Source organism: Odocoileus virginianus, chromosome 4 (assembly GCF_023699985.2).
Source record: "Odocoileus virginianus isolate 20LAN1187 ecotype Illinois chromosome 4, Ovbor_1.2, whole genome shotgun sequence".
Lineage (NCBI taxonomy): Eukaryota > Metazoa > Chordata > Mammalia > Artiodactyla > Cervidae > Odocoileus > Odocoileus virginianus.
In genome coordinates, this window is record NC_069677.1 from 10,048,244 (window position 1) to 10,070,656 (window position 22,413).

The window sequence follows — 22,413 nt, forward strand, 5'->3', positions numbered from 1 at the left end:
CTCTCTCCAACCCAGGCACCTTGCCGGTGAAACATTCTTGAATTGCAAATTGAATATTTACACTTGAAATGAGGTGCCATAGTGTAGCCTGTCCATTGTGAGTGTGGCTTTTAGAATTGAGCTGAATGGTGTAATTAGTCCATCTGCTCCAGGGCTGGTGCACAGCTGTGTGAAGCTGATGGCTGTCCAAGGTGAACAGGTGGGAGCTGACAGGACTTCCCTCAGGTGGTGGTCATACCTGGCAGAACAGTTTTTCATGTGGTATAGTCAGCTGGGATTGGTGCAGAGTAGGGGTGCTAAGAGACCCTCACTGAGTCCACTGAGATGTGGGGAGAGGGTCCTGGCATGAGGAGCAGGGCTGAAGGAGTGGGGTAGCTGGTTGCCTCTGGTTGGAAGTTGGGAAGACTTGGCTGAGTGTGGTGAGGTCATAGGGAGGCTGCGAAAGCAGGTGAAGTCTCTGAGGTAGCTGGTGCAGGGCACAGGGGAAACCAAGCCTCATGGGGGTGGGAGAGGGGTCAGAGAGATGAGGGAGAGCCAGGCAGGGTGGCAGCAGGCATCAGATCACCTGGGAGCCTCCTTAAAACACGGTTGCATGAGGACCCGCTGGGAGTTTTGATAGAGTAGGTCTGGGAGGGAGCTGAGAATTTGCACTTCTGACAGGTTCTTGGGCTGTGCTGATGCTGCTGGTCCAGGGACCACATTTTGAGATCAGAGGTCTAACAGAACAGGAAGCAAGATTAGAGGAGTCATACATAAGCACTTGGGGGATAGTGAATGGCTCCCGGCCGACACTTCTCGTTAGAAGAGCTGCAGGAGTGTGATACTGCAGACGCTAGCACCTCACTGAACCTTTCGCCTTTCTCTCTCTGGCTTTTATCAATGCCTGATCAGATTTCGTAACTCCTTCAACATCATAGAATGTTTCTCTCCTACCCTGGTTTGGTGGTGGCACATGCCGCACATCAGAGGTTTAAAAACAAAAAACTCGCTGGGGCCACAGGTGGAGCTTCTGAGTCATGGCCTGGGGGAGGGTCAGGGAATCAGTATGTTTGAAAACTTCCCCCAGGTGATTCTAATGAGCAGCCAGGATTGGGAACCACTACCCTGAGCTTGTTTTTCTTACAATGTGCCACCTGCCCACTAAGCTTTTAGAGAACTTACTTTGTCTGGATCCACCACATGGCCCCTTATAGGCAGTGATATGTCCTCCCCATCTGCTTGCCTCTGTCTTTCCAGATCAGTCCAGATCCTGCTGGTTTCCCTCCTTCCTCCAGTTCTCTGAGAATTCATTTGTAGTGAGGGCCTCAGTTGCTATTGAGAATCCCAAGTTATCTCCTTTACTCTTAGGTCACCAGCAGATTTTCCTCTGTCCAAACCTTCATGGGGACTTTAGGTAACAAGTGTCTTTTCCCCAATGTTTGTGTCTTTCAGTGATGCAGAAAGTAGAAAATTGTGCAAGAAGATGAAAATTGACCTGAGTGCAAAGGACAAAAAGGTTGAATTATTCCATTACCAGTAAGTACACATAGACTTTTCCAATTTCCAAATAAATGCTGAAAGCTTTCATTGGTATTCTCTGCAAACCACAGTTTTTAGTGAGATTAATTTTATTTCAGAATGATTTTTTTTGTGTTTACAATTATTTCCTTAAAAAAAAAAACTTGAGCTGTGTTCAACAGCTGAAGCTTACTAAGATTTTGCAGGAAACCAAAAGGTTAAGCGTCTTCATGTGAGTGTATGCCAAGTTGTTTCAGTCGTATCTGACTTTTTGTGATGCTATGGACCATAACCCACCAAGCTCCTCTGTCCATGGGATTCTCCAGGCAAGAATACTGGAGTGGGTTGCCATGCCCTTCTCCAGGGGATCTTTCCTACCCAGGCATCGAACCCAAGTCTCTTATGTCTCCTGCATTGGCAGGCGGCTTCTTTACCACTAGCGCCACCTGGGAAGCCCATGTCTTCATAACCAATCCTAAAGTTAACACCTTTTTCTCCTGTTTTCACAGGGATGGTGCGTTTCATACTGAATATAACCGAGCTGTGACATTTAAGGTAAATTTCCCTGCCTTGTTCTCGGCAGAGGAGGAAGGGCAGAGTGCACAAATGCCCTTCCGAATGATCTGAGGGAGTCTCATCTCTAGAGCATAGGTCAGCAGAATGCCTGGAGAAGTTTGTAGCTGTGAAACCAGTGGGGATGACCTGCCACTTTGTAGACAGTTTGTGACTGTCAGTGAGAGAGACATCTGACATCACTCTGTCCAGTGAGACGTCTGACATCATGCCCTCCTCTGTAGAGGCCAGAGTCTCCCTTCACTGTAGTCCGGAGCCCTCCTTCACCTCTACAATCATGTCACTGGGGCTGCCCACAGGCCTGAGGGGGCCAGCGGTGCCCAGGTTAGCACAGTGTGCGGGACCTGGGCAGGGCAGCAGCTTGGTCCGGATGAGATGCCCACATCGCTGAGATGTTCTCAGCTATAAATCCGATTCAAAAAGAGATAGAAAAGCATCAGTGAAAATAAGGATGGAGATCCTCTGACCTGCAGGTGCTGTCCTGTATCACCTGGCAGCTCTCCTGGCCCCAAGTCTTTCCACTGCCCTTGGATTCTCCTCCTTCACGTTCCTTTCCTCAGATCAGTCTTCGGCCTCTGGTCCAGGCTGCAGTCCCTGCCCTGGCTAGGGCCATGTATTCCTTCTGTCGCAGCATATGTTGAATCCACCCTCTCTGATTCTCCTGCTTAGACTGCATTAGACCCTGGGCTCCTCTCTTTGTCTCTCTCTCTTTCCATCTGTTTCCTTTGATTCTTTTCTGTCTGTCCATCTGTTTGTGTGGCTGTCCATGCCCTTCTCCCTCTGCCTGTCTCTCCCTACCTCCCTGGTCATTTCTTGTTTATCCACTAACTCTTGTTTTTAAGTTGCCACAGCTTTTACCTAATACAGACTCAGCCTGATTACTCATCATCTCAACACCCACTTAGACACTTAGAGAAAATTCTACCAACTAGAGTTGCTTAACCCCTCTTATTCTGTGTTAAGATGTCAGCTGAAGTGGTAACACGTGCTCCTCAGATGTGGGAGCTGGGTGGTATGGGGGTGTTGCTGGTAGAGGCGGCGGGGCTTTTTGTTTTGTGTCTGGAGGTTGTGTTCAGTGTATATTTAGCTGGCCCTCTGAGGAGTCTGTCCTGGGCTTGTGGAGCAGGGAATAGCAGCTTCTCAGAACTGCAGTGGCAGGAGAGACACCCAGGTAGGTGGTCTGGACCTGCCTGGGTTGGGGAGGCTGAGTCCTGGCTTCTGTCCACCTTCTCACAAAGACCAGTTGTGTGGGATCTGCTCACTCCCATCCTGCCTGTGATCTTTGCATCAAGGAGCTGGAGAAGCGGCTGAGGTGGGGAGAGGGCATTCTTGGTCCCAGGGTCCCCGAAGACCATGGGGCCATCAAGGACTGGGGAGGAGTCCCTGGGGATCTCTAGTGTAGGGGGGTGCGATGGTGGAGCTCCCATGACTGCCCGACAGCTCCTGCTTCTCAGGGGGAGCAGCCGTGAACGAAGCTCTCCTTGGTCTCAGGTCACTTTTCCCTTCAGGGTTTCTCCTGAGCTTCTGTCTCTGCAAAGATGAAGAAGTCCCCTGGCAGGGTGGGTGCATAGTCTGGCTGTTGTTGCTGTCCCCTTGTACGGTTCAGAAGGAGCCTTGACACTGAGGCAGGGGTGGGGGTGCTAGCCCTTTAACTCAGCTGGTCCTGGCATAGACCAGGACTTCCACCCCCCACCCCCCCAGGGCAGTAGTTTCTACCTACTTTGAGTTCCTGTCCTACTGAGAATCTCCTGGAAGCTGTGGACCTTATCCCTAGACACTGTGTGCATACATACATTGGAGGGAGTGTTTTCCCATGAGTCTTGGGCTGCACAGATTGTTGAGGTCCACTGTGTACCCTAAGTTGATAGCATCTGCACCAAGCTTTCTGTAACAGCAGGTGGGTGGGCTCTCATAAGCATCTTAATCACATGGCTTGTGGGCGTGCCCTGTGGCTGTGGGTGAGTGTGGCTTTCAGGGTAGCCCTGCTGGCCTCACTTTGGCTGCTCTTGTCACAGTGAAGCTTTGACAAGGTGCTGAGAGAAGGCTGATCCGCCTCTGCCTGGTAGGAACAGCCATCTTCTCTTGCCAGCAGGCGTTTCATAGCTCTGTTTGGACAGACAGGGACCACGATCTGAATGAAATTCTGCGAAGTCCTGGCTGTCTCCCACTCTCCCATAGAGCTCTTTCCAAAAAGGAATTTCTAAGAAATAGCAAGCCTCCCAGGTCCTCCCTGTGTGACTGGTGGGGGGCTGGATGCACAGCCTCACTCAGGGTTTTTCCATCCTCACCACAGACCTCCCTCCCTCCCCAGCACACACGTGGCACACCCAGCTCATCATCTGCTCACAGGAGCATGCTCAAAGCGGGCAGATGTAATGGAATCTTGCATCCAGTTGCAGAACACTGACGGCTCGTCTGATGACAAGGAGGCCACCTCTCCAGGGTTGGAGGGATAGAGGCTCGGCTGGTTTCTGGTACCCGGTCCTGGCTCTCACAGGCTTTGAGCGGCATTTCTGAGATGACTGTTTGAAAGCGAAGGGAATGCGGCTTCTGTTGTGTGGCTGGTGGGTAGGGGAGCAGACAGACGTGTCTCCCCCACCCCCCCACATTCCTGCTCCATGTGTGTCCTGCCTGAGGGGAGCAGAGAGCTGAGTCAGTTGTCCCCAAGACAAAGGCTAGTTAAGCCCTTTATCCTGAAGGTAGGACTGTCCGTCTAGAAAAGTGTCTCTAAGGAGAGAAGTCCAGCAACCAGGAGGCTACAGTTATGAGCACCCTGCCCTGGGGGGCTTCCCACCTGCGTCCCAGAGAGTATGATCAGGATTTAATGCACTCCCAAACCAGTTTAGATCATGAAATACGAAGCAGTTTACAAGCAGACATGATTAACTGGCTTATGCCATGGACAGTTTTAATGGCTGTGTGAATGTATAAGTATCTTACATAGCACAGGACTGGGGACCTTTATTCAAACTGATCGGGGAGACTTTTTGGAAGAGATGAGATTTATCAGAAGCGTGTGCCTCTGTTTTGAATAAGCCAGCTAGTTGTCTCTAAGTTCCTCTCTCTTGTCCCTGAAGAAGCATTGTAGGTGTCGGTGGGCCAGCGTTAGGTGTCATGTGGGGTGCATTTGTAGGGCGCTTAGCAGTGCTGTCAGTGGGTGATGGCATGGCACACCCCAGTCGTTTGCCCATAGGCTGTGTGCATCCAGTTTCAGGCACTTTAGTCTCCAGGTAGGGGATGGGGCAGGTTCCTGATCCCCTTACCGCTTCTTTTCCTGGCTAAAATGAGTTTTCCCTTCTCTCTCCTTTTCCTCAGTCCATACTGGCCTTTCTTAAGGATCCCAAAGGGCCCCCACTGTGGGAGGAAGATCCTGGAGCCAAAGATGTTGTCCACATTGACAATGAAAAGGTAATTTTTCCATATCAATTCTGATGGGCTTTGGAAGCTTCCCCCCAACCAGGGTCCCCCAGGAGAGATGACTGAGAAACTGAGAAATAGGAATATTATGGAACGTCCAAGGGAGCCCTTGGCCAGGCCTTAACATTTGGTTTCCCTTCCGAGCTCCGAGATGGAAACAACAGGAGATTAGCTGCCTGGGACTTCTTCTGTTCTCCACTGTCTTATATAATGTATTTTAACATGTGTACATTTTCCTTATAGGGACATTTAAATGTTTCCTTCTCATTATGTAATGTGGTTGTTGCCTTTGTGTTTTTGGTATTATTTCTAAGGTGGATTTTGTGTTTGCTTTTTTTCTTGTTGTTTAAAAATTTCTGAGAGGTTTGGGTTGGATTTTCAGAGAGTTGAGTCAGGTCTCCACAATTCTGAGTCACTGTGTTAATTTTGAACAAGTTCAGTTTCTGGGTTTGGCTGGGGTAGGGGGTAGAAGGGTGGTTCTGAAGTATAGTTTGCATGCAACCCTGAACCTCTTCCTTTCAAAGCCTGCCCGACATGACCTAAAGGTGCCTCTTTGTCCATGGGTGCCTGTGTTTTTATCATGTACACACATGACCTAAAGGTGCCTCTTTGTCCATGGGTGCCTGTGTTTTTATCATGTGCACACATGACCTAGAGGTGCCTCTTTGTCCATGACTGCCTGTGTTTTTATCATGTGCACACATGACCTAGAGGTGCCTCCTTGTCCATCGTACCTATGCTTTTATCCTGTGCACACATGACTTAAAGGTGCCTCTTTGTCCGCGGGTACCTATGTTTTTATCATGTGCGCATGTGTACCTTACTTGGTTGACTGTGCCTTCCCATTGGGATGGGCAAGAACTTCTTTGTCACATTTCAAATGGCCTGTGCAACAAGCAGTGCTTTTTTGTAGATGGAGGGAGAACATTCGTTTTATCTTGAGAAGATAAAACGTACCTTTTATCTTCCTCTGACTCCCTTCCCTTTTCATTTAAAATCATTGACTCTTGATGCTTGTTATTAGCTCAGAAGAAAATGATGCCATTTATACTTTCTGGAGGAGGGATCATGTGTGATCATCATGAGATAACCAAGTGGGCCTTTCAGATGAAGGGTGTTTGGCATTAGGGCGCTGGGCATCAACATTTTTGGGATAGAAAGTGCTGGTGTCATCAGCTGGAAGAGGGAGGAGGAGAGGAGGAGGGGCCAGTGTCTGGAGGTGGTGGCACCTGTGCCCATAGCCATGAAAAGACAGACAGCCTAAACCGATGGTTTCTCCCGGGTGGATTTTATGATAATATGTGTTTTTAAAGCCTCTCAGACAGGCAATTGCCTGCTGCCTCCTTCCCCCAAAATGTTCATGTCCTGAAACTCCTAAAATTGCTCTTCTGTAACTAGAAATATTAAGCAGAGATATCTTTTCCACGCCTGTAGGCAGTCCTTTTGTTATACTGTGTACTATTTTCTCTCATGTAGAAATATTAACTGCTTTTGTGCTAATAAAATCCACACATAAAATAACCGAAGTTCCAAATTCAAGTTTGAATTGCCGATTTCTGTTTGTAAACTTAAGAGTTCCACACTTATTTGAAGGTAATTAAGCATCTTTGATGGTCAAGGCTATGGTTTTTCCAGTGGTCATGTATGGATGTGAGAGTTGGACTGTGAAGAAAGCTGAGCACCGAAGAATTGATGCTTTTGAACTGTGGTGTTGGAGAAGACTCTTGAGAGTCCCTTGGACTGCAAGGAGATCCACCCAGTCCATCCTAAAGGAGATCAGTCCTGGGTGTTCATTGGAAGGACTGATGTTGAAGCTGAAACTCCAGTACTTTGGCCACCTGATGCGAAGAGTTGACTCATTGGAAAAGACCCTAATGCTGGGAGGGATTGGGGGTGGGAGGAGAAGGGGACGACAGAAGATGAGATGGCTGGGTGGCATCACCGACTCGATGGGCATGAGTTTGAGTAAACTCCGGGAGTTGGTGATGGACAGGGAGGCCTGGTGTGCTGCGATTCATGGGGTCGCAAAGAGTCAGACACGACTGAGCGACTGAACTGAAACATCTTTGAATGTAATATGATATTTGTTACTGTTCAGGGTATGAAACCAAATTGCTACAGGCTCAGGAAAACCTTTTCTTCTCAGATCTTTTTAACAATTTTAGCTCTGGGGATTGCAGAAGATCATTTTCAAAGCATCCTCCACTCCTAGTCAGGGTCAAAGATCTTAGTTACTGATTATCTTCAAATGGGTGCCCCTACCCTCTAGATATGTAAATAAGAGTGAACATTTTCAGAACTGATTATGTAATGTTTTAAATTCTCAAAATATTTTAATCTTTTTTCTCTTACTGAAAAATTATAACTAATATATGTTCATTGTTGAAAATTTAGAAAATACAGCTTAAGCATAAAAGAAAAAAAAAAATCACCCCATCCCTGCCCATTGAGAGGTACTCACTGCCAGTATTTTCTGTAGCCTTCAGGCTTTCAGTGTAATGCACACATAAACATTGTTGCTCACACAAGTGTCATTACATTTTATATGCTGTTTTGTCACTTGCTTTGCCCCCTTACTTAATGTGACATGCGCATCTTATTGTGATATTAAATATTTCTCTCCATCGTTTTTAATGATGCAATAGTATTCTATTGTGCAGGATGTACCATCATCTATTTACCTAATGCCTTGTTGCTGCCAGGAAGCCTGCATTTTGAAATTTCCTCTTATTTTCTTTATTATTTGAGAGAGAAAAACCTCTAATTTTCTTCCATGGAAACTGGTTAGAGGAGCTTATTTTAATCAAAATGTGCTCTGTCATGGTGCTACTCTGCAGTCCTTGATAGATTTGCTTTTTCCCGAACATCATTGACTCTGGTTGGAAGAAAAGTCTCCTGCCCTGCTTTGCACTGAAGTCTCTCCATTAGCATTGTTGTGACCATTTGTCTTTTTACATTTATTATGTTCATTTAACAAATGATTATATATTGCCTGATAACGAGCCAGGCGCCGTTCTAAGGGTTTTACAAATACAAATGATCCACTTAAGCTTGTAGCCTCCTGGGGATGGGTGCGTCTCATCCTTATGCTCCTGTGTGCACTGTGGTCTTCTGGGCCCTGGATGGTTGGTGGCATGACAGGGCTGGGCTGGGGAAGGTTCATGGGGGTGGGTGAGCCTGGGTTGTGTGATGAGCAGATCCCCGCCTGGCCAAGTTGGGCCTCCATGAAAACAAGCACCCACCATAGCAGAGCCATAGATCACAGAACAAGAGACAGCCTCGTGGGGCCCAGTCAGCTCCTTGCAGTGTCTTCATTGTTCGGTGGGAGCTGAAAGTAAGGCTGGTAACCTGGTCCCGACTACCTCGTTCTGCCAGGTGGCCTTGGGAAAGCCAGTTGTCCCCTCAGGCCCTCAGTTTCCCCGTCTGTAACATGTGAGGTAGCTAGAATAGATGGTCTCTGAGGGCCTTTCAGCCCTGACTTGCTAGGCCTCTGTACTGCCCTCCATCCCCCAAGGCAGACTGTGGGATTTCAAAAGTGCTCGCCGCACTCCACCACCAAGGGTCCCCAGGGTTGTCGCCCCTGTTCTGTGCTGTCTGTAACCTGCGATGTTCTGTGTGCCTCAGGACTTCCGTCGGCTCCTGAAGAAGGAAGAGAAGCCGATCCTGATGATGTTTTATGCTCCATGTGAGTACCTTTCTTGTCTGCACTCAAGTCGGATGGTCAGACCCTGGGCAGGGCCCCTGTGGATGTGAGGGGGACGGAAAACTAGCCCCGGGCTTCCCTTTGGAACGCCTAGGCCTGCCTGGTCGCAGTGCTCACCCCATCTCTCTGCCTGCACCTTTTTTCTTTGTCTGTGCCTTTCGTCTGGCTCTGCCCCTACATCCACACCAGTTTTTCTCTCACTGGCATTGGTATCCTTCTGTCCCCTTCCCCCGGCATCTGCTCCAGGTACCTCCGCCTTCCCTGCCCTCTGCCTCCTGTGGCCTGAAGCCCTTGGCTGGCAGCCATGCACCCGGTGGAGCCGTGCCTCGGCCCTGGCGTGCACTTTGTGGTTACCGCTGCCGACTATCCAGAGCCTGGCCGGCCTCTGGGCAGCCACACATCCAGCTGGGAGGGCTGAGGGATCAGGACCAGGGAGGAAGGGGCCCACTATTGGGTTTCAGTCTCTATATGAGGCTAGACGTCGTGAGAACAGCAGAAGGATCACTGAGATGGTGACCAGAAGACTTGGGTTCTAATTCCAACTGTGTCATCACTGCACTAGGTGACCTTGATCAAGTCCTCACCACTCTGTGCCTCAGTTTCCATTTCCGAAAGGACAGAAAGGGGCTGGATCTGAGCTGTGGCTTTCAAACTTTTTGACTGTATTTGTAGTATTAAGCATATTTTACACTGCAGCCCTGTACTCTGTAAGTATATAAACTATATATGTAAGCTGCAAAGTTTCACTAAACCAGACTTACCCTTCCTTACTGCTTGCTATCCACTCTACCAAATGTGGAAGACCTGATATTTTCTTTTTTATTGTTTTTTATTGGTTTTTCCTACTGCTTCATAACCCTCTAATAAAGGGTCAGCAAATCATGGCCTGTGGGCTGGCTGCCTTTTCTGTAGATTAATTTTTGTTGGAGCTCAGCCACATCTCTTCATGTGGCTCTTCACAGCATGTTGTCTATGGCTGCCTTCAAGCTGCAGCTGTGGAATGGAGCAGTTGTCCTCCAAGCCACAGATACTCCCCCATCTGGGCCACCTCTGAAGTCTGACTTGTCGCTACCCGTGGATTGAAAAGCAAAGACCTAAAGGCCTGAGCAAGAGAGGTGTGTGTGATGGGAGGTGGGTGTGTCCAGACATGTCTGTGGCTTAATTGGGTAACACAGGGTTCTATTTAATTTTTTTTTTAACTTCAACAGGAAGTGAGATATATATATATATGTGTGTGTGTGTGTATATATATATAGTGTGTGTGTATATATATTTGAAAATTATTTTAATTGGAGGATAATTACAATACTGTGGTGGTTTTTGCCATACATCAGTATGAATCGGCCATATGTATACTTGTGTCCCCTCCATCCTGAACCCCCTCCCACCTCCCTCCCTACCCTATCTCCTGTTTACTCTTAAAAGCCTTCTTCCAATCCCCCTCCAGAGGAGTTCTCCCACCAAAAGGCCCCTCCTGTCTCAGCCCTGGTGAGCACACCTCCCCGGGCTGAATGCCTTTCTGTAAGGTTCTGTGGCTCTGCCTGATTTGGGCCCATGGTTGACCCCTATGACAACAGCCTCTCCCTCTAGTCTTTGTTGATTGCTAGGCGACCCCTACCCAGCCCCCAACCTCACCCCAGGACTGTGCTTGCCAGTGGAAAGTGGCCCTGGAGTCCCACTTCCTGTTAGATCTGGCTCTGCCCAGGTGGCCTGCACTTTAATCCCTGGTCATTTTCTCTATTAGCATTCACTGGTTGGTGTCACCCCTTTTTGTTTCTCCTTGTGTGCATGCGTGCCAAGTCGCTTCACTCATAGCTAATCCTTTGTGACTGTATGGACTGTAGCCCGCCAGGCATCTCTGTCCATGGGATTCTCCAGGCAAGAATACTGGAGTGGGTTGCCGTTACCTACTCCAGGGAATCTTCTCGACCCAGGAATCAAACCCAGGTCTCTTAGGTCTCCTGCATTGACAGGCAGGTTCTTTACCACTAGCGCCACCTGGGAAGCCCTTTGTTTCTCCGTGAAAGTAAAAGTCACTCAGTCTTGTCTGACTCTTTGCGACCCCATGATCTGACCATGGAATTCTCCAGGCTAGAATACTGGATGGAGTGGGTAGCCTTTCCCTTCTCCAGGGGATCTTCCCAATCCAGAGATCGAACCCAGGCCTCCTGCATTTTGGGCGGATTCTTTACCAGCTGAGCCACAAGGGAAACCCAAGAATACTGGAGTGGGTAGCCTATCCCTTCTCCAGTGGATCTTCCCCTTCCCAGGAATTGAACCGGGGTCTTCTGCATTGCAGGCAGATTCTTTACCAGCTGAGCTATGAGGCCTGCCCAATTGTAAATTGTTTCAGAAATTATCCTGCTCGCACAATTCCTGAGGATGGGCCTCCTTTGGTTTATCTTAGAATGCTTCCTGTCTCAGCACATTGGCTAAATGAGACTAAAACAGTGATACCAGTATACAGTCCATGTCATGAGGTGGGTTCACGGTACAACCTGGCAGGCTTTAGTGTAATGATCTAGGTAGTCACAGAGAGAGGTCCCCTGGCAATGTGCACCTAAGTGCGTGCGCCATCCTCCCACCCCACAGCACCTCCCCAGGCTGTCTGGCGGGGTGACCATCCTCATCACAGGAGGCAGAGCTATGAGCAGATTATCTTCCTAGAGTAGAAAGCTAGGACAGAAGAAGCTAGGTTCCTTGTAGGTGTTACGGAATGACTAGTATTGAGGAAGGGAGGAAGCTCGAAGCTGTTTACACTTGTTAGGGTCAGATTGGATGGCTTTCTGTGTCCCAGGTACCCGCAGATTGTGTGGGTACTGTTGTGCTCTTATTATACTGATCCTGTCAAGCCTTCATGGCCTTATAATTCAGCTTATTCCTGGGAGTCACCAAATCCTTCACTGGGAAGTCCTTTAGGACTCTGTTCCTTTGATCACGACTAGGGTGAATGAACCCAGAGCCAGTGGGAACTTTTAATTGTGACAAGAAATCTGGGTCCCCAGGACCTACTGAAATTATTCAGTAAATGTTTGTTGTCTGAACTGATGGGAAAATGAATGGGCTGGTGCTCTAAGCTTTGGGGTTTGAGAGTGGTCATTAGTCTTCTCTCTTCCCCTGCCTCCCAGTTAAATCAGCTGAAAAGTAAACTCAAATAGGGACCACAATATCTGCTCTATTTCTGGTAAAGTTCAAGTGGCAGCTGACCTGGCCCAGAGCTTCCTGTTACTGTTCCATTACCTCTCCCCTACCCATAACCTCTTCAACTGATACTGCTGATTTCCACCCTGGGGACAGCTGGCCAACTTACCATTCCTTTAGGGGTCACGGAGGATAATGTGATTTGAGGTCATAGACAGGCAGAGCTGGGGGGGAGAGGCCACAGCTCTGAGGACAGGCAGTAAGTTCCGGACTGCAGAATGTGCCCTAATGGGTGTCTGACTCCTCCATCTCATCAAGTCACTGGCTAAAGAGAGGGTGAAGGGCTCAAGTGTGCCCCCATCATCCTCCCTCTTGGGGAGTCGAGTGACATCCCTGTTCCAGGTGGAAGTGTCTCCCCACCATGAACTGAGAGGTGGGCTCTTGGGCCCTGTGTTGGCAGAGCCTCCCCTCCTGGTCCTGCCCACCCCTGCCCCCACCCCCACCCCCACCAGGTGCTGGCTCTGCCCTCAGCCTGAGGGCAGGTGCTGCCTCTTCCTTACAGATGGGGAAGCTGAGCTCAGACTGCTTTCACGCTAGCCCTGGGTCACCCAGCAGCAGTCCAGGGGAGATGCAGACCTGGGTCTCACCCTCACTGGAGCCAAGCTCCCTCCTCTGCTGTGTGACCTCCCATCCCTAGCACGTGCATCTGCCTGGTGGAGCTTGGACATCCCAGGGAGCTGGCACTGCCTCCTTGGTTTCTGTTCTCCCCACTGAGTCCCCACAGTGGGAACAAAGCCCCCTGACAGGTGTCACATGCCTCCCTTGCCAGTGCTGATGGGGACCATGCTGTGGTGGCAGCTGCTGGGGAGAGGGGCCGCTTGTCCTTTGCAGGCAGACTAGGGGCCACGCTGCAGGCTGACCTCGTTGCAGCTACCATGTCCCCCTGAGTCTGAGCCTGAACTAATGGCATAAACTTGAGCCCAGGCTTATTAATATGTTGGCATGTATGTGTGTCTGTCTGTCTGCTGGGCAGGAACGTCCCAGAGGGGCTGTGGGCATTTGAGAGTTTCACGTCAGGATATCCTGCATTGCATCTTGTCTGGTAGATGCAGTGCTGGGGAGATTTGAGTGGTCCCTGGGGAGTTCTGAGCTGTTCACGGCCTCCAGTGTTTGCATCTGGCCCAGTGGGAGAGTGCTCCTCTCTGAGCCGCGTTGCTCTGCCCATGGCCTGTTGAGGCCTTAGCTAAATGTAGATCCGAGCTTGTCAGCTTGGTACTGCGTGGCCCTGTCCCCATTGTGCTGTCGAGCTGACGTCGAGACTGAGGTGTTCCAGGCAGCTTTGGAGTCTGTGGCCTTCAGAAGCATCTCAGAGCCTGTTCTGCAGCAGAGCAGCTGTCAGGAAGAGTAACGCCTTGTGTGTTAGAGTTCCTCCTGTCTGAGGAAACTGGGGCTCGTGTTCTGTGGGGTGAGTGCCTGTGTGCGGCTTGTTCTCGTTGAAGGGAAGGGGCGGGTTTAAATCAGAGGCTCTCTGAGGTAGTACTGGGTGTTGGGGGCTTCACCACCCAGGAGAGGAGTGTGGCCGTAGTGGACCAGAGAGGGTAGAGCCAGAGACATCACAGAGAATGAACGCCAGTGTCAGTGCTGGAAGGGGCCTGAGGGCGTCTGGTCCACGCCCCCTCATTTGCCGGGAGGAGCAGTAGAGAGAGGAGGTGACCTGTCAGGGTCGTCGGGCAGGTCGACGGAAGATGAGAATGGAGTGTCGGATCCTGGCCAGCGCTCGACTGCCTCCTGTCATGGCGTGATTATCTTTGTTAATGAAGGAAAAGAGGCAAGAAATCCCCAAAGCCACTGTATGTGTGGTTGCACATTTTCCCTCCTAATAGCATTTGCTCCAGGTTCATCTGCAGCCCCCAGCTAGACAGCGAGGGGAGGCTTTCAGCTATGCTTGAAGCGGGTGCTCCCCTGGCTCTCTGGATTCCTGCTGAACTCTTCACCCGCTCTCAGTTACTCAGTGCTTTGTTCTCCCCCAGCTGCGTCAGCTTTGACAGTCCCACACCTGTTGAGGGGATGCTGGGCTGGGTCCTGTTTCATGCTGTGGAGTTGGTCAGCTCTTGGGGACTGGGGCCTTTGCCTCTGAGCCTGTGTGTTCTCAGAGCCTGGGCGGTCCTGGCTTCTGGGAGTGGGATGAATGCTTGTTGGTAGAGGCGGGCCTGAAGGGAGAGAGGACTGAACATGGGGCCCATTGTAACCATTTCATTTCTCTCCTGCTGGTGACCAGGGTGCAGCGTGTGCAAGAGGATAATGCCACACTTCCAGAAGGCTGCGACCCAGCTGCGGGGCAAGTTCGTAAGTGAGGAGCCAGGGGCCAGGTGGGGCTGGCTGCTGGCTCTCGATTTCTCCCTCTCATTTGGGGAGACAGCAGGGGGGAAGGGAGAGGGCAAGTTTTAAAATCGTGAGAAAGACTTACTATTGCTGCCCCTGGCATGTGGTTCAGAGGCCTGTCCTCAGTGGATGTTGAGGACTCCCCAGATTGCTGGGACCAGGAGAGTGTGGGGCCTGTCAAGGCCAGTGATGAAATAGCCAGGACAGTAGCAGGAAGCCCTGTGGTGTGCAGAGGCCAGGGGCTGACTGTAGACCATCAGGGTCTACAGTGCTGGGGGCTGGGCTCCAAGGCAGGCTGAGGCTCCGGATGCTGGGCAGCCTCGTGGCAAAGAAAGAGGGCACAGTGACCCCAATAGTGGGCCCAGAGCACTTGCAGGCCCACGAGGCAGCTTCCTGCCCAGGCGTGTAGGGCTCTGTGGTTCCGGAGGGACCAGGAGGGACATTGTCTGTGGGGCAGGAGGGATGTCGGGACCACAGTGGAGCAAGGTGGTGGGGAGCTGGAGACCCAAACATACCAGTTCTCTGAAGGAGAGTGTGCAGGGGGAATGGACAGGAGACAAGGTCGTCTCAGGGTCACCCACCTTTGGGAGACAGGAAGGGGAAGACGAGCCACAAAGGAAATGGGTCTTCAGAGAAGTAGGAGCAAGCAGGATGGTCAGTGAGGAAGGAGGGCAGGCCAGGGCGGTCAGACCTCGCCCAGGGCTGAGTCTCAGTCACTGACAGGCCTGCTCGTGTATTTCTTCTGCCACCTTGCCAGGCTTATCTCTTCTGTGCCATAGGTCTGTCCATTTTCCCACTTACCCCAAGCCACAGAGGTTTTGAGGTTTTTGTTTGGTTGGTTTTGGGTGTTTTGCTTGTTTTTTTTTTTCTTTTTGGTGGCAACAGAAAAATAACTGCTGGCTCCTCTGGGAGCATGGAAAAGTCTACATGCCTTTCCTGAAAGATCGTCGGGAGCTGCCATCTCAGTGGGGCAGGCCAGAGTCCTGCTACAGTTCTGAGATCTTAAAACTCATCCTGATCTTTATGGATCAAATTGGTGATTAGTTCAGAGTCAATTAAAAAAGTTTAAATGGCAGCCTTTGCTAGCCAGCCCCAGGATTGGGTTGCAAAGAGCCACGTGCTTTCTCTTCTGACCTCATTTCTGGGGTGACACCAGGGTCCTGCTTGTTCCTCACTAATGAATTTTTAGCAAGCTGCTTGGAAACATTTGGCCCTGCGGCACACAGACATCACTCTGGGGAAGTTTCACTGCACATTTTGGGGCCTCAATAGATACCATATTTTAAGATGATTTTGCCTGAAGGAAAGACTTAATTACCCACAAGTTCTCATCCACATAGGCTTCCCTTATGGCTCAAATGATAAAGAATCTGCCTGCACCGGAGACCTGGGTTCAATCCCTGGTCAGGAAGATTCCCTGGAGAAGGGCATGGCAACCCACTCCAGTATTCTTGCCTGGAGACTTTCATGGACGGAGGAGCCTGGTGGGCTACAGTCCATGAGGTCACAAAGAGTCAGACACAACTAAGCGACTTTCACTTTCTCACCCACATACCCTTAGACAAACCTCTCAGCTCACCCTCCAAACTCTGATCCAGCCCCAGTCAGATCACAGATTAGCTGGCCAGTCCCATCAAAGCAGGTAAGGTCTTGTTGCCAATCTCTAGCACCTTCTGGAAGATTCTAGCTAATGCTGCATCTACCTGCCAAAAGCATTTTTCCAGGCCCCTCCCGTGGTCCCCCAGAGCCTGTCCCTGCCTTGCATGGTCCTGTCTGCTCATCTTTGCTTATCTTCTGAATCACTTTATCCACAGTTGATACTAATTTTGAGGAGGTTTTCTAACTGAGAGATGAGTTTCTTGAGCATTTCTTAAGTACAGAGTATGGGCCAAGCTCAGAGTAGGGGCCCAACACGTCCTAGTGAATGAAAGAATGGGCGTGTGGCTTACCACTCCTGAGTATATTTTGTTTTAAGCTGTATATTTACATTAAAAGTGATGTTCTCCTTTTTAAAGGAAGTCAGAGCATCAGTTCCTAGGGACAGAGGCAAAGTAGGAAGGATGTTTGTGAAACAAGGGCCTTCTTTTCTGGCCCTGGGTTCACACTAGGTTTACTAGGCTCTACAACATTTGCCCTGAAGACTACTTGTTAAGGGTACCTGCTTCCAAAAAAGGAAAGAAAGAAAGAAAGAACAAAAAAGCAGTGCTTGCTGCTCCTGTTCGGGCCCAGGTCAGAGGGTCTGGCCAACCGAGCTCAGCTTCGGCCAAGTGTTAGATGCCTCTGTGTTATGTGAACTCATCCGTTTCTTCGCTTCTATATTTTCTTACTCGGGGCTTGTTTTGTTCTTCTTTCCCCTTGGTTTCTTAGGAAAGTATCTTTTGAAAAGTTTTCGCCTTTCCTAGCTCCATTAGGGAAAGAGTCCTTGCCCCTATGAAGATCACCTATTTCAGAAGGTCCTTCGAGGTCAGGGCTCATGGTTGCAGCCATAGCCTCCCAAGAACAGGGCAGCCAGAGGGGTGGATTCCTTTTTGTCCTCGAACCTGGGGCAGAGATGGACTGCTTGTTCCCTGAAATCAAAAGCTTACCCCCTCCACACTGCTGAAATCCACTGGTTAGCACCTCCTATCTTCTCTTTGTCTCTGTCATCTTTGAGCCCGCTTTGGCTAGCCCTGTCTATGGCAGGGGTTAGAAACCTTCATCCTCGACAGATTTCTTGGGAGGCATCCAATCTGATGGTGTCATTAAGATGGAAGCCAGGCTGGGTCAGGAATGCACAGCCTTTGCCATTTTCCAAACTCAGATCCTCCTCCTCTTTTTTGCTGTCACTGAGTCATTGCATTTGTCCCATCTAGTCCCGCCAATTGACACCCTTAGCAGCCAGCACAGCTGCCAGAACGAGCCCATGCCTGCCCACCTCCTCTTCCCAGCCTTGCCAGTTATCAATGTACACGCCACGTCTTTTGTTAACCTTGGCCATGATGGGCCATCTGGGTGTAAATGGTGAAATGGATTGGTCTTGGCAACAGGTTTGTGCAGAGCAGACTTTGCTGATGGCTATTAATAACTGGCTGGGAGATCTTGGGCAAGTAGCCTTGGAGGCTTCATTTCCCCATTCTTTAAAATGGGGATGATGACACCAGCCCTGTCTGCCTCAGTGGGCTGTTGGAAGAGTGAATGGGCTGGTGCATGGGGACAGCTCTGTAACCTGCAAACACTTCACAGATACAGGCGATGGGCACCCCCCACCCCACTGCTCTGTGCTTGCTGTTCCTTCCACTCCCTGCATGGAGTGCACCCAGGGTTCTGTTTTCCACTCTCTTTTCTTTCTTATTAACACACTGGAATGAGGGTCTGACACTGTGCTCTCCTTGTCTCCTATGGACTGTCCCTCAGTGGTTTTTATCTGTGTCAATAACTCAATAAGAGGTACCTCCGTGGAGACTGCGTCTCTAAGCTTGGGTACCATGTGTCAGACTGCTTGCTTGACATCTTGGTCTGAATTTCTCTCCCTGGGTCCCAGATGCGGGGTGTCTAAAATATTTACTAAAATTCAGTGTCCTTACATCTGGCAGATCGCCAGCTTTCCTCCACGCCTCCTCCTGAGCACCACAGGCTCCTCTGCCAGGCTGTCACCATCCATCTCCCCCTCGATACATCCTCCATCCGAGACGAGACCTGCCCACCAGCCTGGGATAGACCCCGCTCAACCCACCCAGTGTGGCTGCTGTGACTGCTCACTTATCTCCCTGACCCCACAGCTTTCCCCTTACAACCCCCAATAGCTCTTTGGCACTTCCTGGTTTCTCAGACACTAAAGGCTGGTCCACAGCTACCTCAGCGAACCCACCCAACCTTCTCTCACTGCCCTCTCTTGTGTCCTGCAATTAAACCAACATGGTCCCCAGTTCTTGAGCTACATTTTGATTTGTCTTACCTCTGTTTTCTCTTTCTGGAATGTCTGTGGAAATCTTACCCTCCTTGACTACTTGCTCACATGCTCCTGTTTCGTGGAGTTTCTATGATTCTTCTGTGATTGTCCCCACAACCATGGGATGTGGGCTGGACAGGAGGAAGGCCATGTTGTGCCAGCTGACCGACCCCCAGCACACACAGTTCAGTGTCAGGCAGCCCTAGCTTCTCTGTAGGCTGAGGTCAGTTTTGCCTTATTTGGAATCACAAACTCCAAAAAGTGCTTGTCAGTCGTTGTTCAAAAAATAATTACCTCGTTAACTAGTAAATGCCCCCAAAGTAGTCAAAACTGCTGCAAAAACCCAGAGAATTAAGACTTCATCACAAACAAAAGTGGTTGACAAAGGCCACCTTCTGGGTGGGATTTGCTTCGCCTTAAGAGATGGATGTGTCTTCTGTGGTGGCCAAGAGAGGGGGTGTGGACAACCTGAACACATGGTTAGAAGACTCAGGAGTCGGGGCCTAGAAAGCACAGTATGGGCTCTGGGAATGTGAGCAGATCTGTAGAGCTTCTTAGTGGTATTCATATTAGTGATGACAGCTAACAGATTCTGAGTGTTGTAGATACTTTGCTCACACCATCTCATTTAGTCTTCACAGAAGCCAGAAGATGGAGCTGCAGGTGAGGAAACTGAGGTGTAGAGGCAACTGTGACTTGTTCAAGGAGAACATCTACTGAGAGGGGATTTAGGATTTAGACCCAGCATCCTGCCCCCCAGGCCCAGGTTCCTAGGCACTGTGGTATATTTCTATCTTCAAGGTGCCCAAGATGGCAAAGAGTCTAGCTGCCTCCCTGTGCAGAGATCTCAGACTGTGTCATTCCTGGGACAATAAAAAATCTAGACTCTAGCAAATGTACATTAAGGGTTTTATAGGAAAGAAGAATTAAAAAATGAGATAGGGACCATATGATCTTTGAGTCTGAAGTTAGACATTGGCCTCCATTCAGTGGAATGGAAGGGTTTTATGCATGGAAGTGATGTAATGAAAGAGGAGGATGTGGAAGATTAATCTTGTGGTGAATGTGTACTGACAATGAGGAAATCAATTAGACATAGAAAAAGAACTTTAAAGTAGACAGTTATTACTGGAACTGGCTGCTGAATCAGTCTGGGGAAATGAGTAGAAGGGCTTTTAGAGGGTTCCAGAGCTTCTAGTAAATTCTGTCTCAGGTTTATTTTCCCTGTATTCCTTGTAGCACCCTAAAATGGAATGGGAGGAAAAAAATCAGATTAGCAAGCTTTTATGGTGTGTCTGCTTTACGCCAGAAACTGTTCTGGGCATTTAAAATGGTCAGTATGTTTAGATGCCTTGTGGGATGGAGCTGCCAGAGGCCCGGGTGGTTCCCATCACCCAGAATTTGGTAGGAAATAATGAATTTGAGCAAGCAGTTTTATGCTAAGTTGCCCAGTTGTATGCTGCTCTTCATTACTCCATGTGATCCGCCAGCCTCCTCTGTTTGTGGGATTCTCCAGGCAAGAATAGTGGAGTGGGTAGCCACTTCCTTCTCCAGGGGTCTTCCTGATCCAGGGATTGAACCCAGGTCTCCGGTGTTGGAGGCGATTCTTTACTATCTGAGCCACCAGGGAAGCCCTCTGACTTGGGTCATCTCCTTCAGTTCTCTTAAGAACCCTGTGATCTTCTCCTGAACCACATCTTCCAAACAAGGAACCTCAGGGAGGGTGACTTGCCCAAGGTCATGCTCCTGCCAAGTGGAAGCAGTTTTCTGAGTCAAGTTCACTGTCCACTGAGACTGCTCTTTCCCGTATTCTCTTCATATGCCTCCTTATGTATTGTTCAGCAAAATTCCACTTCCTGCTTTCTCCTCTCTGCTTCTCTAACCACTCCTGGCTTTTTTGAACTTCTTCCCTCTGGGAGTCTTCCTGCATCTGGTCGTGCTGTGTTCTCTTGTGGTGACAGAGCCAAAGTCCTCTTTCTGGGCACCTGATCCTGCCCTACAGGAAAAAGTTGCTGCTTTGGGAAGGGAGTTCCTGGGGACTCATTCTGGATTGCTCTTAGCATACAGCCTTGTTGTCAGTAACACAGCTACTGAAGTTCCTTTTCCATTCAGGGGTGTTGGCATATGTGGACCCCAGGAACCAGAGTATGTTCAGACTTCAGAGATGATGGTCAGGTCAGGCCATAGGTGATGGTCCCCACAGGTCACCTAACAGCATCTGGAGGGAGCAGAGTCAGGCAGGTGGGTCGTCCTGAGAACTACACACCCTCTTTGGCCACATGAGCTGTGTAATCTGATATGTGGTGCATGAAGCCGGGGTGGACAGACTGAGGTGTCCAGGAAGGTGTCTGAGGACCCCGTGGAGTAACTGAGTGGAGAAGAGTACACCCTTAGTTGGCATGGGCAGAGAAAAGGCATAGTATGAACTTGGGAGGCAGTAGTCCTACTCTCGGACCTGATTGACCTTGGTAACGAGGCCAGGTTTCTTCTTCAGTCCTCAGAACTGTGTTTGCTCTGGGATGATCCTCCCTACAGGGCAGGCAGGAGGGAAAGCCTGTCTGGGGGGCAGCCCTTAGCCCAGATGCCTGTCTTTTCCAGAGAGCTTGGGCATTGTTCCTAGGTGGCTTGGTGTGCCTTGCTCCCCTCTGCACCGGACGCATCAGTCTCTGAGGCTCAGTCCCCATCATCAGTTTCTGGTGGGACAGCTGAATGGGCAGTGTGTGGATGAAGTGAAGGGCACCTGCGGGCAGAGAGTGGACGGGTCTGTTCTCCCTTTGCTCCCAGGTGCTGGCCGGGATGAATGTCTACCCCTCGGAATTTGAAAACATCAAGGAGGAGTACAGTGTGCGTGGCTACCCCACCATCTGCTATTTCGAGTAAGTCCCCTGCCTCCCTGTGGACGCTGCTCCCCTCCACGATGGCGTCTGCCCCCTGGCTGAGCCCAAGGTTTCTCCCCACATTTCACAGGAAAGGACGGTTTCTGTTCCAGTATGACAGCTACGGGTCCACAGCTGAGGACATTGTGGAGTGGCTGAAGAAGTAAGTTGGCGTTTGCCTTGGTGGGGGTACCCAGAGGGAGGGGCATCTGCCGGGCCCCAGTACTTCCCTGGTCACAGGGCTCTGCCTGGCGGTTGGTAAGAGAATGAGGAAGGAAAGGACCATTTCTTTCTGCCCACACAGCTGATTGTGAGCGGCGTCTAGATGAGGGATCTGTGAGTGCAGGATGTGAAAGTTGGGAGAATTTCATGTGACTCGCTGTGATGACTGCATTTCAGATAGGTTTCCCCCCCTCCCTTACTGTCTACCTGATGAATAGAAGCGTTTCTCACCCAGGATGGCAGGTTTGAGAGAGGTTCTGCTGCAGGTCTCTCTGAAAATAGAGTTGTCAGTCGAATGCTTATTTCAAACACAACACTTTGTATGAGGTGCTATGAAGCTAAGAAGTGTCCTAATGCTTTAGATTTGCACACTGCTTTGTGGTTCACTGTGCCTCCCTGCAGAGCTGCTTCATAGCACCCAATGATCCTGTTTGTAATGTGATTAGATCTTTACAACCCAAACCACCCCTGCCATTGCTAGTTGTGTGACTTTTGTGTGATACTTGGACCCTGACCAGCATGTTGGATGGGGAGTCTCTCTCCCCCACCCCTTCTTCATGGCCAGAATTCTTCTGACCACCCTGCCCCGCCCCAAGCACTCACCTGCTCTGGGCTCTGCCAGTCATCGCCCACTTGTAGCTATTTATATAGTCCTTGGAATAATAGCAGCATTT

The 22,413-nt window shown here is 49.9% G+C and overlaps 1 protein-coding gene across 1 annotated transcript in view; it reads left to right on the forward strand.

The window, feature by feature from the left end:
* Positions 1–22,413, forward strand: part of PDIA5 (protein disulfide isomerase family A member 5) — a 93,461-nt gene that overhangs the window by 30,689 nt on the left and 40,359 nt on the right. Inside the window, exons 4-10 of the mRNA XM_070466073.1 lie at positions 1,432–1,515; positions 2,007–2,052; positions 5,386–5,478; positions 9,112–9,172; positions 14,610–14,677; positions 21,426–21,517; positions 21,609–21,680. Coding sequence (XP_070322174.1) covers positions 1,432–1,515; positions 2,007–2,052; positions 5,386–5,478; positions 9,112–9,172; positions 14,610–14,677; positions 21,426–21,517; positions 21,609–21,680 — 516 coding nt within the window. The remainder of the gene's footprint in view (positions 1–1,431; positions 1,516–2,006; positions 2,053–5,385; positions 5,479–9,111; positions 9,173–14,609; positions 14,678–21,425; positions 21,518–21,608; positions 21,681–22,413) is intronic.